Source organism: Pristiophorus japonicus, chromosome 21, assembly GCF_044704955.1.
Source record: "Pristiophorus japonicus isolate sPriJap1 chromosome 21, sPriJap1.hap1, whole genome shotgun sequence".
NCBI classification, from domain to species: domain Eukaryota; kingdom Metazoa; phylum Chordata; class Chondrichthyes; family Pristiophoridae; genus Pristiophorus; species Pristiophorus japonicus.
The window spans coordinates 75,301,439-75,318,671 of record NC_091997.1 but is presented as its reverse complement, the minus strand read 5'-3'; the positions used below and the strand labels follow the sequence as shown (position 1 = coordinate 75,318,671).

The 17,233-nt window shown below is 46.3% G+C and overlaps 1 protein-coding gene across 1 annotated transcript in view; it reads left to right on the top strand.

Annotated features, from left to right (window-relative positions):
- Positions 1–17,233, top strand: part of LOC139233720 (potassium/sodium hyperpolarization-activated cyclic nucleotide-gated channel 3-like) — a 350,402-nt gene that overhangs the window by 32,342 nt on the left and 300,827 nt on the right. Inside the window, exon 2 of the mRNA XM_070864182.1 lies at positions 14,984–15,407. Within this exon, the coding sequence (XP_070720283.1) occupies positions 14,984–15,407 (424 nt within the window). The remainder of the gene's footprint in view (positions 1–14,983; positions 15,408–17,233) is intronic.

The following is a 17,233-nucleotide window of genomic DNA, read 5'->3' as shown; positions in this document are numbered from 1 at the left end:
GTGGAGGCTGAGGGGAGACCTAATTGAGATATATAAAATTATAAGGGGTCTGGATAGAATGGATAGGAAGGACATGTTTCCCTTGGCAGAGGAGTCAACAACCAGGGGACAAAGATTTAAAGTAATTGGTAGAAAGTTTAGAGTGGATTTGAGGGGAAATTCCTTCACCTAGAGGGTAGTGCGGATCTGGAACTCACTGCCTGAAAGGGTGGTAGAGGCAGAAACCCTCACCACATTTAAAAAGTACTTAGTTGTGCACTTAAAGTGCCATAACCTGCAGGGCTATGGCCCACGAGCTGGAAAGTGGGATTCGACTGGATAGCTCTTGGTCGGCCGGCACGGACACAATGGACCGAAATGGCCTCCTTCCATGCTGTAAATTTCTATGATTCTATGATGTAAGTAATCTGGATTTAGGAATAAGGGAACACTATCAAAATTTGCTGGTGACATCAATTTAGGGGTATGGCAAATTGTAATGAAAATGATGAAAGATTGCAGATCGAATTAGGTTCGCAAGCTGGATGGATAGGTGGTCGATGCAGTTCAGTGTAGAAAAGTGTGAAGCAAGGCGCTTTGGAAATAAGAATAGGGAAAGGAAATACCTGTAACTGCTAAGACTTTAGATGGAGTAGAGAAGCAGAGGGACTTTAGTGTGGAGATACACAGGACATTAAAGGTGGCAGTGCCAAATAGATAAGGCATTAACATGATAAATGAAATCCTGGGTTTTGTGTCTAGACACATAGAATACAAAAGCAAGGAAATAATGCTGAGCAGGTTTATGACCTTGGAGTATTGTGTATGATTTGGGCACTCCATTATAGGAAGGAGCAACATGGATGCGGCAGTCAAAGCGGTGGCCCCGACCTCTGAGGACCATCAGCAGCAAGTCGGGTCCTTAAAGGAGGAGCAGTGTGGAGCATATAACTTCAAGGTACAGCGCGAGCTGGGGCAGGAGAGCGACGGCTGTGAAGAGGGCAACTGGATTGGATGTCACCAAAATCCAGGTCGCTGATTGGCAGGTACATCAGGAGCGGCGAGGTCAAGGTGAAAGAGCGGCGAGTGATCGCGGAGCGACATGATCGGGACCCAGGAGAGATGTGAGTTCGGGGCCCAGAGGAGGCGAGGTCCCAGAGGCAGCACGGGCCCAGCCCACACTGCGATATGTGCGCGCACTAGTTCCGTGCAGCAGAGCTGGTCTCCAGTCGTCTTGGTCAATCCTCGCCACTGGCCCAAGACCTAGCTCTGTCAAGCCCATGTGGTGGCTGGTGTGCAACGGCCACCCCACGTTAAAAAAATCCACGCACAGGCATCTTCCACCTTTCAAGATGTAGCTTGGGACCTGGAATGTCAAGTCCTTCATTGAAACACCTGTGAACTCATCCCTTTTTGGCGTGGAAGCAAGTCATCCTCGATACGAGAGACTGTCTATGATAATGATGCTGAAAACAATGAAAAAGGTGCAGTGCAGATTCACTGGAATATGATCAGTGCTGAGCAGTAACAATTATGAAGAGAGACTGGAGATGTTCACATTTTTTCACCGAAGTGGAGAAGGCCTTCAAGATTATGGGAAATTAACAAGTGATTGATTATTTTCCTGGTTGGCAATATGATAAAAAGAGGCCCCATATTTCAGATGATGCAATTAATGGGGGTGGTTAGTAAAACATTATTTGCTGAGGCACTGGTCGTTTTTTTTTTACTTTGACTTACATTTGCATAGCACCTTTCATATCCTCAGGATGTCCCAAAAAGCGTTTACAGCCAATGAAATACCTTTTTGAAGTGTAGTCGCTGTTGTAATGTGGCAGCCAATCTACTCACAGCAAGCTCCCACAAACAGCAATGTGATAATGACCAGATAACGTGTTTCAGTGATGTTAATTGAGGGATCAGTATTGGCCAGGACACTGGATGAGCTCCCCTGCTCTTCTTCAAAGCAATATGGAGAGGATGCATGATATAGGGCCAGACTGTCACCTTCAGTTTTTTCATGGTATCGCCCACATCTGAAGTCGCCCACCGGGACCAAACCGCTCACGTGCAACGCCGAGAATAACCGCCAGGGCATAAATTTGGCCTCAACTGCCGACGTCCAGATTGCCGAGAGACCCGCCCTGATTATAATCGCTCCACCATTGGCGGCCATGCCTTCTGTTGCCTTGTCCCCCAGCTCTGGAACTCCCTCCCTAAACCTCTCCGCCTCTCTACCTCTCTTTCCTCCTTTAAGACGCTCCTTAAAACCAACCTCTTTGTCACCTGCCCTAATTTCTCCTTATGCGACTCGGTGTCAAATGTTTTATCTCATCACACTCCTGTGAAGCGCCTTGGGGCGTTTCACTACGTTGAAGGCGCTATATAAATACAAGTTGTTGTTGTTTTGGCCCATTTGACATAGAACTATATTGCCAATTTTATATTGCTGTTTATACAGGCAAAAATCTTCGTTGGTAAATGGAGCATATTTAACCACAATTGTGGAACTCCATTCGCAGGTGTTGAAGTGATATCGGCAAGCCAACTGTGCTGTACGTTCTTTAAAGAAAAAAACGTGTGTTCATCCAGTGCGTTACCATATGCTCAGTGTTCCAAAGTGCTTCACAGTGATCAAATGACTTTTGAAGTGTAGTCGCTATTGGGGAAGTCCAGATCCAGGGGTCACAGTCTAAGGAAAAGGGATAAGTCATCTAGGACCGAAATGATGAGAAACTTTTTCACCCAGAGAATTGTGAACCTGTGGAATTCTCTACCACAGAAAGTTGTTGAGGCCAGTTCGTTGGATATATTCAAAAGGAGTTAGATGTGGCCCTTACGGCTAAAGGGATCAGGGGGTATGGAGAGAAGGCAAGAGTGGGGTACTGAAGTTGCATGATCAGCCATGATCATATTGAATGGCGGTGCAGGCTCGAAAGGCCGAATGGCCTGCTCCTGCACCTATTTTCTATGTTTCTATGTTTCTATGTTATGGAAGCAAATGCAACAGCCAAGTTGTGCAGTTTGGTCCCACCAAAAGCAAATGAGATAAATGACCAGTTCATCTGGCGGTGTTGTTTAAGGGAGAAACGTTGGTTAATTAACTGGGATAACTCGCTTTGCCCTGCGTGAAATTATTTATTCTGGGGATGTGGGCGTCGCTGGCATGGTTGATATTTATTGCCTCGACCTCTGGTTGCCCTTTGAGAAGATGATGGTGGGCCTTCTTCTTGAACCGCTGCAGTCGGTGTGCTGAAGGCAACCTCCACAATGCTGTTAGGGAAGGAGTTCCAGGATTTTGACCCAGCGACGAGGAGAAATAGTGCATCTTTCCCATGTGCCAGAATAGACAACTGAGATCTCAGTCCAACATCTCATCTGAAAAACTGCACTTCCAACAGTGCAGCGCCCCTTCAAGATTAAGATAAAATGCCCGGACTGATTTTGCACTAGGTTCTGGGCTTGAGGCTTGATCCCATAACCTCCGTTATGCTAGAGGTGAGAGTGCTATCAATTGAGCCAAGCTAACTTGCAGCAGTAATTGTGCCTTTATGTTCAAGCCCAATGTAGTACTGAGGGAGTGCTGCATTGTTGAGGGTACTGTCCTTTGGATGAAACAAAAAGCAAAGGCCCTATCTCACTTTTGAGGTGATTCTGGTAGATGTTGTGTCTCAGTTCAAGGAACAGCAAGGAATCATCTCGGTATCTTGGCCCCACATTCTTCCTTCAGACAACACCAAAAGCAGATTAACTAGTTGTTTGTGGGATTTTGCTGTGTGCAAAATGTCCGCTGTTTTTGCTTCCAAAATCATCGTCAGTAAACTTCAAAGTAATTGATTGTTTCCGAAGTATTTTGAGATATTGTGCATTTGCTAAGGTGCTAAATAAATGCAAGTGTTTATTTGTTTGCTTTAAAAATATAGACTATGAAATTTTAAAACTTTACAAATAAAATTGCAGCTGTAGTTTTACTGTAAATATAATAGTATGAGACCACTACTGAGAAAAGTGAATTAGACTTATGATTAGTAAACAGCAATGCCACAATACAAAATGAAACATTAATTCTCATCTTAACACTCTAGTACAGTGCTACCTCCGATAAGACACATTTTACGGCTCCCTCAGTGTTGTGCGTGCAGTAACTGTTAGACTGAGTACTGTTTAACTCCAAGAGGTATAACCTTGGCTCTGCTTTATTAAGGCCCAAAGTAACTAATATACAAAATAGTTGGCCTTTTATACTTGGGCTGCACATGTGTGTGCAGCCCAATGGCCTCCAACAGTGATGCCACCTAGTGGCTAGTGATCCCCAAAGTACACACATGACACTCAGTAACACAGAAACTATGGGCTAGACTTTCCCTCAAGCCCCTCAACGCCCGATTGCCCGCTGAAAAGAACCGCCAACGTTCGGTAAGTAACGCTGGCGAGAATTTCCATTTCTATGTTTAAAGTAATTAAAACTAATCGCCCGACGAGAAAATGGGCATTGCACACTCATTGCTGGCAGTTTTCTCGGCGTTTAAGTGGAAAGTTAGTAACATGGGCGGTTGTTACCGGAATGGACGGTAAGTATTTAAAATTTAGTCCGAGGCTGCGGTTGGGCCTAGGGAGGGGGGGAAAACTTTTTAAAAAAATTTCTATTAAAAAAAATAAAAACGTACAAAACATTCCCAAGACACTTTTATACCTAATCGGCATTTTAAAATTGTAAAAAAATAAATAAATAAAGAACCTTTAACTTACCTTTCTTTGCAGGGTACTCACCTACCGCCCTGTTTAAGCAGCTTTTACAGGCTCAAGAGGGCAGAATTAGAGGAGCGCAGACATCTCGGGCAGGGTGGGGGGGCATTGAGGCGCTGGAGGAGATTACAGAGATAGTGAAGGGGGACGAGGCCAGGGAGCAAGAAAGGATGAGAAGGATGAGAATTTTGAAATTGAGGCGTTGCTTAACCAGGCGCCAATGTAGGTCAGTGAACACAAGGTGGATAGGTGAGCGGGACTTGGTGCGACTTCGGACACATCAGCCGAGTTTTGGATCACCTCTAGTTTACGTAGGGTAGAATGTGGGAGGCCAGCCAGGAGTGCGTTGGAATAATCAAGTCTAGATGTAACAAAGGCATGGATGAGGGCTTCAGCAGCAGATGAGCTGAGGCAAGGGCGGAGACGGGCGATGTTACGGAGGTGGGAATCCTGTTGATGTTGGAACACATGGCACCACAGAGCATGATTGCATTTCCCACAAGGTGATTTCTGATCTCAAACTATCTCCCAGTCTGTCTTGGAAAGGGGTCCAGAAGGGGAAATATCTTTCAAAGAGAGACGGGGAAGGAAATTTGGAGGCTCTGACATCTTGCACAGAACTTGGCAACGAGCGGAGCTGGAGTACAGCTGGTAGAAGGCGGTCTTAGTTATGTCACGGACCAGCAATATAATGGCAATATTATAGATCTCAATAGATGATTACAAATTGTTCCAGATAAGTGTTAATTAAACAAGTGGGGAGTGGTTGTACTTGCTATAGTAACCCACCAAGTGGTATTATGGTCTATTTGTTTCCATCACAAGTTGGATTATTTGTGTAGCCAACAACTAGAAACCATCTGTTCAATTTGTGCCTCATGCTGGTGAGGTGTCGGAATAAGAAAGCCAACATATTAATCATCTAAGATGTTACTGGGGAACCCACTGCCCTGTTGATGCTGGAATACATGGCACCACAGAGCATGATTGCATTTCCCACAAGGTGATTTCTGATCTCAAACTATCTCCCAGGCTGTCTCGGAAAGATGTCCAGAAGGGGAAATATCTTTCAAAGAGAGACGGGGAAGGAAATTTGGAGGCTTTGACATCTTGGACAGAACCTGGCAATGATCGGAACTGGACTACAGCTGGTAGCAGGATGGTTAGGAACAGGAATTCTGAACCCCCCCCCCCCATATCCTCCGCCACTTCCTGAATTTTTCACCACAAGTGACAGATGTTGAACACATCTGCTTATACTTGGCTGCGCACCCTTATTGGTACATTAATGGTGGGAATATGTCAACGGACATAGTTTCCAATTATTAAGAACAGAAAATGCTGGAGACACTCAGCAGGTCAGGCAGCATCTGTGGAGAGAGAAACAGAGTTAACGTTTCAGGTTGATGACCTTTTGTCAGAACTGGAAGAAGTCAGAGATGTGACAGGTTTTAAGCAAATGTAGGGGCAGGGAAAGGGGGGAGGGGAGGGAAGAACAAAAGGGAAGGTCCATGATTGGGTGGAAGGCAGGAGTGATTAAATGACAAAATGGATGATGGTACAAAGCAAAAGGAGATGGTAATGGGACAAGCAAAGGAACAAAAGATGGGGCTAGAAGGGGTGAAAATGGGAATGGCAGAATCATCAATAGCTGCCATCTGAAAAAATAGGGGCAGAGATTATGGTCTGAAATTGTCAATTTTGAGTCCAGAAGGCTGTAAAGTGCCGAATTGAAAGATGAGATGCTGTACCTTGAGCTTTGTTGAGGCCGATGACCAAGAGGTCAGAGTGGGAATGGAGCGGAGAATTAAAGTGACAGGCGACCGGAAGCTCAGGGTCAGACTTGCGGACTGAACGGAGGTGTTCCACAAAGCGGTCACCCAATCTCCCGGCTTGGTCTCCCGGAATGTAGACGAGTCCACATCGTGAGCAGTGAATGCAGTATACTAAATTACAAGAAGGAAGGACTTGCTGTTGTCTCAATTATTGAGGTCTAAGTAACTTGGGGCTTCTAGAACGTGACTGAATTTAATGTCCAGTGTTGCTAAAATTAATGGGCTGCCTTGTCCCGTGCAATTGATTGCAGGACAAGGTGCATAGTCAAAAAATAACGTGAGCACATAAAAACGTGTAGGCTGACACTCCAGTGCAGTGCTGAGGGAGCGCCGCACTGTCGGAGGTGCTGTCTTTCAGATGAGACGTTAATCCGAGGCCCCGTCTGCTCGCTCAGGTGGACATAAAAGATCCCATGGCGCTATTTCGAAGAAGAGCAGGGGAGTTATCCCCGGTGTCCTGGCCAATATTTATCCCTCGATCAACATAACAAAAAAAAAACAGATTCAAAAGCAAAATCCTGTGGAGGCTGGAATCTGAAATAAAAACAGAAAATGCTGGAAATCTCAGCGGGTCAGGCAGCATCTGTGGAGAGGAAGCAGAGTTAATGTTTCGGGTCGGCGACCCTTTGTCAGAACTAGCCTCTTACACTGCTCCAACAAAGCTTGAGGAACAGCACGTCATCTTTCGATTCGGCACTTTACAGCATTCTGGACTCAATGTATATTAAAAATACAGATTATCTGGTCATTATCACATTGCTGTTTGTGGGAGCTTGCTGTGCGCAAGTTGGCTGCCGCGTTTCCCACATTACCACAGTGACGACACTCCAAAAATGCTTCATTGGCTGTAAAGCACTTTGAAACGTCCGGTGGTCATGAAAGGCGCTATATAAAAATTCCTTCCTTCTCTTCCTTACCTTCCTTCTCTCTCTCTCTCTTTCTCCCTTCCCCCCCCACTCTCTCTCTCTTTCTCTCCATCACTCTCTCTCCCTCTCTCTCTCCCCTCCTCTCCTCTCTTTCCTCTCTCCCTCTCCCCTCTCTCTCTTTTTCTCTCTCCTCTCTTTCCTCTCTCTCCTCTCTCTCTCTCTTTCTCCTCTCTCCCTCTCTCTCTCTCTCCTCTCTCTCCGCTCTCCTCTCTCTCTCTCTCGCTCTCACTCTCTCTCTCCCTCTCCCCTCTTCTCTCTCCTCTCTCTCTCCCTCTCTCTTTCACTTTCTCTCCCTCTATCTCCTATCTCTCCTCTCCCCCCCTCACTCCCTCCCTCCTCTGCCCCCTCCCTCCTTCTCTCCTCCCTCCCTTCCTCCCTCCCTTCCCATGAGCCCTCAGATCGTTGCTCTCAAACCAGAGAGGACACAGATTCAAGGCGATTGGCAAAAGAAACAGACAACCTAAGGAACAACGTTATTAGGCAAGGCGTGATTAGGATTCGGAATTCACTGCCTGATAGGTTGTGGATATGGATTCAATAGCAGCCTTCAAAATGGGAATTGGATAAATACTTGAAAGAGAAAAAAGTGCTGGGATATGGGGAAAGAGCGGGGGGAGTGGGACTGACTGAATTGCTTTTTGAAAGAGCCGGCACAGACTCGATGGGCCGAATGGCGTCCTTGTGCCCCGCACAATTCTATTCTATATCTGTGCCGAGCCTTTGCTAGAGCAATCCATAATTAATCCCACTGCCGTGCTCTCGCCCTCTATCCTTCTTTGCAGTTTTCCATTCAGAGATGTAATTGTCCCAAACCTCCATTGGGAAAACTATCCCTTGCTCTGACAATCCTCTGCATACCTCTCTTCTCACGCTCAGCGACAATCTTAAATTGATCTCCCCTTGTCCCCAATCAGAGGCAATGTTTTATCTCCATTCACACAATCAGAACCCTCAACAATTTTTTATCAACCTCAGTTAAATCCTCTCCTGGCCTTCCCACCTCCAGTGGAAACAGTCCGAGTATCTGAAGTCTCTCCTCATAACTACTGTTCCCCATCTCTGGTAATGTCAAATGTGCTTGGCTGGCACATCAATATAGCAGCTTAAGTACAATTGTTGTATACTGGCTCAGAAATCCAGGTTTCTCCTTCCCGCAGGCGTTTGACTGGATTCTACAAAGAAGATGCGCACTTACCTGTTCTGTTCCTGCTGCGCCCACGCGAGTTCCCGATTCTGAGGCCTCCGCTGACTGCGCTTCGGGACGTGCGCAAGGCTGGAGCTGCAGTCACATGGCTCTGGGCAGCCAATCCAGGTAAAGTATTCTGTCATTCATAATAATGGGAACTCCGTATTTGGAGAACCATAATTATGATTGAGAAACCTCCCCAAACACACAAAACATTAATAAAAAATAGAAAAAATACGCAAAAAATTTCCGATTTTTAAAAAGGTTTTTTAAAATTATGCTTTAAAATAAATTTAACGTAGTGGGCAGGGTTTTTAAAATTAAATGTGTTTTTATGATTTAATTTTTTATGTTTTAAGTGTGTTTTAAAACTCTTACACCTGTAAAAGTTGGGCATGCGCCTGCTTTTATCAGGCGCAAGAGTTTTCAGGACATCCGCTGGCAAGATATGGGTAAGTACCGCAATCTTGCCCTTGCGAACATCCTGGCTGCCGAGATGCGTTGGATCTGTCCAGCTCCAGCTTGACAGATCGGAAAAGTCGGTTTTCAGCGCATGCGCATTGTGCTCTGAAAACCGACTTTCGCACACTCTGTACGGACCCGGGGAAGCAGGGATTTCAGGGCTGTTATCTTTGTCTGCGTAGCAGTTTTAAACCCAGTCACTCCCTTGCTGATTTTGTCCAGAGATCAATAAAGTTGGTAACTTCCTTTCCATGGCAACCGTTGCTAAGCTTGACCTGCCAAACGGATGCTGGGTTTAGGTTGCTTTTAAAGGCCGGCTAACATTTCCACTTGTCTTCAGCTCTTCCTTGTAATTCTGTTCAGAGTTCTTCACTTATTTCAGATCACATTGTCAGTTCGAACAGACTGCAAGTCTGCTTTGAGGCAATCTGACTAATTAATTGCAAGCATTTCATTTGCTGATGAAAGTTGAGAGAAGGTGTTCAGTGCTACTGGTTTAACTACCCTGCTGAAAGAGAAAGGTTTTGTTGTGCGAAACCAGTGGAATTTGTCAAAATATAAATAGATGTAGCAGCTTGTTTGCACAACTATTCTCAGAATGTGTTATTACAGAAAATCACCAGTTTTGTCACGGGTTCGAAGAATGTATATTTTTCCTTTCAAAGCCTTTGCGATTAGGCCCTCAACATCCCTTTTGTCATTTTTGTCTTGTAGAGTTTGAGAAACATAGAAACATAGAAAATAGGTGCAGGAGCAGGCCATTCGGCCCTTCGAGCCTGCACCACCATTCAATATGATCGTGGCTGATCATGCAACTTCAGTACCCCATTCCTGCTTTCTCTTCATACCCCTTGATCCCTTTAGCCGTAAGGGCCATATCTAACTTCCTTTTGAATATATCTAACGAACTGGGGCCTCAACAACTTTCTGTGGTAGAGAATTCCACAGGTTCACAATTCTATGAGTGAAGAAGTTTCTCCTCACCTCGGTCCTAAATGGCTTACCCCTTATCCTTAGACTGTGACCCCTGGTTCTGGACTTCCCTCAACATCGGGAACATTCTTCCTACATCTAACCTGTCCAATCCCGTCAGAATTTTATATGTTTCTATGAGATCCCCTCTCATTCTTCTCGTGCTTATCAAAGAGAATGATATCCTTACTCAAAACTTATGGGGTTGAAATTCGGTGTGGCTGTTTTTGAGGCAGTGTTACCGCCTGAGACGGGATTTTGGTGCCAGACGGTAGTCACCGCCTCAAACTGCCAAATTCAGCTTTTACGGCCAACGATGAGCGGGCAGCGCTAAAAGTGGCGCTGCGCACTCATCCTCGGGGCCCCAGTGGGGCGGGAGCTCAGGAGGCCCTCTCAATTTCCCGACGGAAGGCTGCAAGCTGGAAAAATGGGGGGACACAAACCCGCTTCCCCACTGGCAACTAATCAATAAATGCTGAAATCAATCAAGAAAAAAAACTTACCTTGCTCTCTGGACCAAACCGCCCCATGATCCCCGATGTACAGACTGCGTTTCCCAGGCTGTACGAACGCCTGCCGAGCCGTATAAAGCAAATATCGTGGCAGCGGTACCAAGGCGGCGTAGCACGCTCATTGACGTCAGCACGTGGGTGGCGGTAGAAAACACAAGAACATAAGGAATAGGAGTAGGTGTAGGCCATGTGGCCCCTCGAGCCTGCTCCGCCATTCATTAAGATCATGGCTGATCTGATTCAGATCGTTCAGAAATCTGTCTCCACCTTAAATAGATTCAATGACCCAGCCTCCACAGCTCTCTGGGGCAGAGAATTCCAAAGATTCATGACCCTCTGGGAGAAGAAATTCCTCCGTTTTAAATGGGCAACCCATTATTCTGAAACTATGCCCCTAGTTCTAGATTTTCCCACGAGGGGAAACATCCTCTCAGCATCTACCTTGTTGAGCCCCCTCATAATCTTATACGTTTCAATAAGATCATTTCTCATTCTTCTAAACGCCAATGCGTATAGGCCTAACCTGCTTAACCTTTCTTCAGAAGACAACCCCTTGAGACCACACCTTGAGTATTGTGTGCAGTTTTGGTCTCCTAATCCGAGGAGTGCAGCGAAGTTTCACCAGACGGATTCCCGGAATGGCAGGACTGACATATGAAGAAAGACTGGATCGACTAGGCTTATATTCACTGGAATTAAGAAGAATGAGAGGGAATCTCATAGAAGCATATAAAATTCTGACGGGGTTGGACAGGTTAGATGCAGGAAGAATGTTCCCGATGTTGGGGAAGTCCAGAACCGAGGTCACAATCTAAGGATAAGGGTTAAGCCATCTAGGACCGAGATGAGGAGAAACTTTTTCACCCAGAGAGTGGTGAACCTGTGGAATTCTCTACCACAGAAAGTTGTTGAGGCCAGTTCGTTGGATATATTCAAAAGATGTGACCCTTACGGCTAAAGGGATCAGGGGGTATGGGGAGAAAGCAGGAGTGGGGTACTGAAGTTGCATGATCAGCCATGATCATATTGAATGGTAGTGCAGGCTCGAAGGGCCAAAAGGCTTACTCCTGCACCTATTTTCTATGTTTCTATGTTTCATCTCAGGAATCAACGTCGTGAACCTTCTCTGAACTGCCTCCAATGCAAGTATATCCCTCCTTAAATACGGAGACCAAAACTGCACGCAGTACTCCAGTTGTAGCAGGACTTCCCTACTTTTATTCTCCATCCCCCTTGCAATAGAGCGTGCAGCGGTATCTCTCAGCGTCCCTTCCCCCCGCTGCCCGATTCAATTTCCACAGAGCGGAACCCCCCTCTCTGCCGAAGGTAAGTCCTTTGCCACCCATTAGCTGCCCCTCACCAGCGTTAATAGGTGGTGCTATCAATCCAATTTCCACCCCTGTCTCTTCGACCAAGTTTTTGGTCAGCCTTCCTAATCTCTCCCTCCATGGTTCAGCGTATCTCCACTGCAAAGTGCCTTGGGATGTTGTTATTTGTTGAAGGTGCTACGTAAGTGCAAGCTGTTGTTGGTAAGAGACACATCAGTACAATGTAGGCTGCGGGGCATTGCAAGTGGAAGTGAGACTCTGAAAGCTCACATGGTCTGTCAACTTCATCTGAATCTGAGGACACATCTGTTTTCAATTTTTCTCTCGACTACAGGAAGGATGTAGAATTATCGGAGAGAACGCAAAGTATGGCTCCAGGGCTGATTCTTGAAGTTAGAGAGCTGATTTATGAGGACAGATTATCTAAGCTGTGACTTTACTTTTTGGAGAAGAGAGGAATGAGGTGGGGGTTGGGAGTGGCGGGGGGGGTCTTAACGATTTGCATGGGTGTGGTGAATTTAGATCCAGGAACCTTTTGTTGACCGTTGCTGGCTCTAGCTGCGTTACCTTAATGGACCTAAAGTTCCCAGCTCCTGACATATGCAGCCGGCAATACCCCAGAACTAATTTTGCAGAATCAGATGAGACTGGCAGCTGGGATGACTCACTTTTTACAGGCAGTCCTGACTGCTCTCAGCCTTCGGGCCTCTGGTAAAGCTGCTGATGTGGTTCAAGATTTCTTGACGCATTGGTTGCGGATAGCATCTTTAGACGTCTCAATTATAGCATCGCTTGTTGCTCATGTCATGACAACACTGGTTCATGCATGCAGATTGTCAAAATTGGTCTGTACATCTGCAGAATGCCAGGATTAAGTGTGCACAAGTTCTACACGGAGATCTGTTATGGTGTTTAGTGTCAGCCGTGGCTCAGTGGGTAGCACTCTCTCACCTTGGAGTCAGAAGGTTGTGGGTTCAGGTCTCACTCCAGGGACTTGAGCACAGAAATCTAGGCTGAGGGAGTGCTGCACTGTCGGAGGTGCCATCTTTTGGATGAGATATTAAACCGCGGCCCTGTCTGCTCTCTCAAGTGGACGTAAAAGATCCAATGACACTTTTTCGAAGATGAGCAGGGGAGTTATCCCCGGTGTTCTGAGGCCAATATTTATTCCTCAATCCAAATAACAAAAAAACCCAGATTATCTGGTCATTATCACAGTGCTATTTGTGGAAGCTTGCTGTGTGTATGTTGTCTGCCGTGTTTGCTACATTACAACAGTGACTACACTTCAAAAGTGCTTAATTAGCTGTAAAGCGCTTTGAGACGTCCGGTGATCATGAAAAGCGCTATATAAATCCAAGCCTTTCTTTACTTTCTTTAAAATTAAAAAAAATTGTTTTCAAATCCCTCCATGGCTTTTTTGCTTCTCCCTATCTCCTCCAGCCCTGCGACCCTCCGAGATATCTGCTCTCCTTCAATTCTGGCCTCCTGCTTATCCCAGATTTCCATCGCCCCACTAGTGCCAGTGTGCTTTCAGCTGCCTGAGTCCTAAGCTCTGGAGTTCCCTCTCTAAACCTCTCTGCCACTCTCCCTCCCTTTAAGACGCTCCTTAATATCTACCTCTTTGAACAAGGTTTTGGTATCCTGCCCTAATATCTTCCATGTGCTTGGTGTCAAATTTTGTTTGATAATGCTCCTGTGAAGCGCCTTGGGATGCTTTACTACATTAAAGGCGCTATATAAATGAAAATTGTTGTTGTTTGTTTAGATGTGACTGTAGAGTGGCGCACTTAGGTTGCTCTCTTGGCCAATGAAAACAGCAATTGATGAGCTTCTTCAGGTAACCATTGACCCCACACTGATTCCAACACTTTTCGCCGTGCCACCGAAGGGATTGTTATATTGTAATGATGGAACAATAGCAACTTATATTTATATAGCGCCTTTAACGTAGTGAAACGTCCCAAGGCGCTTCACAGGAGTGTGATGCGATAAAAACTTGACACCGAGCCGCATAAGTAGAAATTAGGGCAGGTGACAAAGAGGTAGGTTTTAAGGAGCGTCTTGAAGGAGGAAAGAGAGGTAGAGAGGTGGAGAGGTTTAGGAAGGGAGTTCCAGAGCTTGGGGCCCAGGCAACAGAAGGCACGGCCACCGATGTTTGAGCGATTATAATCAGGGATGCTCAAGAGGGCAGAATTAGAGGAGCGCAGACATCTCGGAAGCTGAATGCCAGGACGTACCACTGACTTCATAAAGAAAGACTTGCATTTCTATAGCGCCTTTCATGACCACCAGAGTCCCAAAGCTAATGAAGTACTTTTTTTTGAAATGCTGTCACTTTTGTAATGTGGGAAAGGCAGCAGCCAATTTGCGCACAGCAAGCTCCCACAGACAGCAATATGATAATGACCAGATAATGTTTTAGTAACATAAAAGCAAAATACTGCGGATGCTGGAATCTGAAATAAAAACAGAAAATGCTGGAAATCTCAGCGGGTTAGACAGCATCTGTGGAGAGAGAAACAGAGTTAACGGTTCAGGTTTAGTGATGGTGATTGAGGGATGAATAATAGCCAGGACACCGGGGATAACTCCCCTGCCCTTCTTCAAAATAGTACCACAGGATCGTTTACATCCACCAAGAGAGGGCAGACAGGGACTTGTTTTACCATCTCATCTGAAAGACAGCACCTCCAACTGTACAGCACTCCCCTGGGAGTGTCAGCCTAGATCTTTTTTGTGCTCAAATCCCTGGAGCAGGACTTGAACCCACAACCTTCTGACTCAGAGGCAAGAGTGCTCCCCACTGAGCCACAGCTGACAGGGAGGAAAGAATAGAAGGATTTGCTGATAGGGTGAGATCAAGCGGGGTGGAGGATGCTTGCGTGGAGCATAAATGCTGGCGCGGATTAGTTGGGCCGAATGGCCTGTTTCTATGCCGCACATTCTACGTAATTGCATGTAGCTTGCTTCAATTGCTTTCTGTTTTAATTAAGTAAAGGTTGAAAAACAACATTGTCCGTATTTATCCTTACAGGTTCTACTGGGACCTGACTATGCTGCTGCTCATGGTGGGAAACCTGATCATCATCCCTGTAGGCATCACGTTCTTCAAGGACGAAAACACCACTCCATGGATTGTCTTCAACGTGGTGTCTGACACCTTCTTCCTCGTTGATCTTGTGCTGAACTTCAGAACTGGGATTGTGGTGGAGGACAACACGGAGATTATTCTGGACCCGCAGAAGATCAAGATGAAGTACCTGAAGAGCTGGTTTGTGGTGGACTTCATATCCTCCATTCCGGTGGACTATATTTTTCTCATAGTCGAAACGAGGATTGACTCGGAGGTTTATAAGACGGCCAGGGCACTGCGGATTGTGAGATTTACCAAAATCCTCAGCCTTCTTCGGTTGCTGCGGCTATCCCGGCTGATTCGTTACATCCATCAATGGGAAGAGGTAAGTCCTTGACTTCTCTACACGGCAGAGCGCCCCTTCACCCTTGGTCTCGTGCCCGAGGAGTCCTGCACCACTGTCCATTATTGTATGTTTCCCCAAGCAATAGGAAATGGTTTCTCACAAGATTATGATGCCGAATCAGAGAAATAAACTGCGCAATGAAATGTAGACCGAGATTCTCCTTCACAGCCGGGCTGGATATACTAGAACTGTACACAACATTAGTTGGGCCACAGCTTGAGTACTGCGTGCAGTTCTGGTCACCACATTGCGGGAAGGATGTGATTGCACTAGAGAGGGTGCAGGGGAGATTTATGAGGATGTTGGCAGGACTGGAAAACATTAGCTATGAGGAAAGATTGGATAGGCTGGGGTTGTTTTCCTTGGAACAGAAGAGGTTGAGGGGATATTTAATTGAGGTGCATAAAATTATGAGGGGCCTAGATAGAGTGGATAGGAAGAACCTATTTCCCTTAGCAGCCGGGTCAATAACCAGGGGGCATAGATTTAAAGTAGTTGGTAGAAGAATTAGAGGGGAGTTGAGAAAACATTTTTTCACCCAGTAGGTGGTGGGGGTCTGGAACTCACTGCCTGAAAGGGTGGTAGAGGCAGAAACCTTCACGGCATTTAAAAAGTACCTGGATGTGCACTTGAAGAGCCATAACCTACTGGCTACGGATCTAGTGCTGGAAGGTGGGATTAGGCTGGGTTGCTCTTTTTCGATGGGACCTCTATTATGTATAGAAGAATTCCACAAGGCTGAGTACTGTGAGCTAAACTTAGTGCGACCTTAGTCTTCTTTATTACAACTCCAGAGTGCCTAAACAACATGGCAGCCAACCTTTTATATTGGCCCTGCACTTGTGTGCAGGTGACCATTAGGGCTCCAACAGTTACGCCCTCTAGTGGCAAGTATTACACAGTTACATACATGACAGCCTCCTTCGGTGCTGTAATTTTCTACGATTCTATGGATCAAGGCAGACAATGACAGAAAATTCGAGTGGTGAGGCCTCACTGTCCCGATTGAGAATTCCCATTCACAGCGACCGTACCTCTCCCCACCCACTCCCGCCGCCCACAAATTTTAGCAGAGCTGGAACCTGCAGTTGATTTTTCTCACATCGACCCTGCTATTGCCACATTCCAACCACCATGAGAAAGGTGGCAGGATGCCTGGGAAGTTGTGGTGACAGCCCCGTTGTGTGCCACCCCACCCCACCCCCCCATGGAGGGAAAGGGCCTTCCACACCCTCCCCACCTTCCATTCCAACCCCACATGTGTAGGCCTTGGTCTCTGCTGGAGTTTCCAGGGCTGCAGCCTTGTCCACTTTCATTCTAACCCTGCCTCGTGGTGCTGGCTTTAACTTTGGGGCCGATGGTGGGCGCCAATTGTAAATAGAAGAAAGACTTGAATTTATATAGCGCCTTTCACAACCTCAGAACATCCCAAAGCGCTTTAGAGCTAATTAACTACTTTTGTAGGATCATCAGCATCATATGCGGTCCCTCGAAACGAGGATGACTTGCTTCCACGCCAAAAAGGATAGGTTCACAGGTGCTCCAATGAAGGACCTAATATTCCTTCATTCAAGGAACTACATCCCGAAGGGTGGAAGATGCCTGTCCATGGATTTTTTTAAGGTGTGGTGGCCCTTGCACAACAGCCACCACACAGGCTTGACAGAGCTAGGTCTTGGTCGAGTGGCAAGGATTACCCAAGACGACTGGAGACCTACTCTGCTGCATGGACCCAGTGCGCACACATATCGCAGTGTGAGCTGGGCCCGTGCTGCCCCTTGGCGCCTGGCCCTGAACTCACGCCT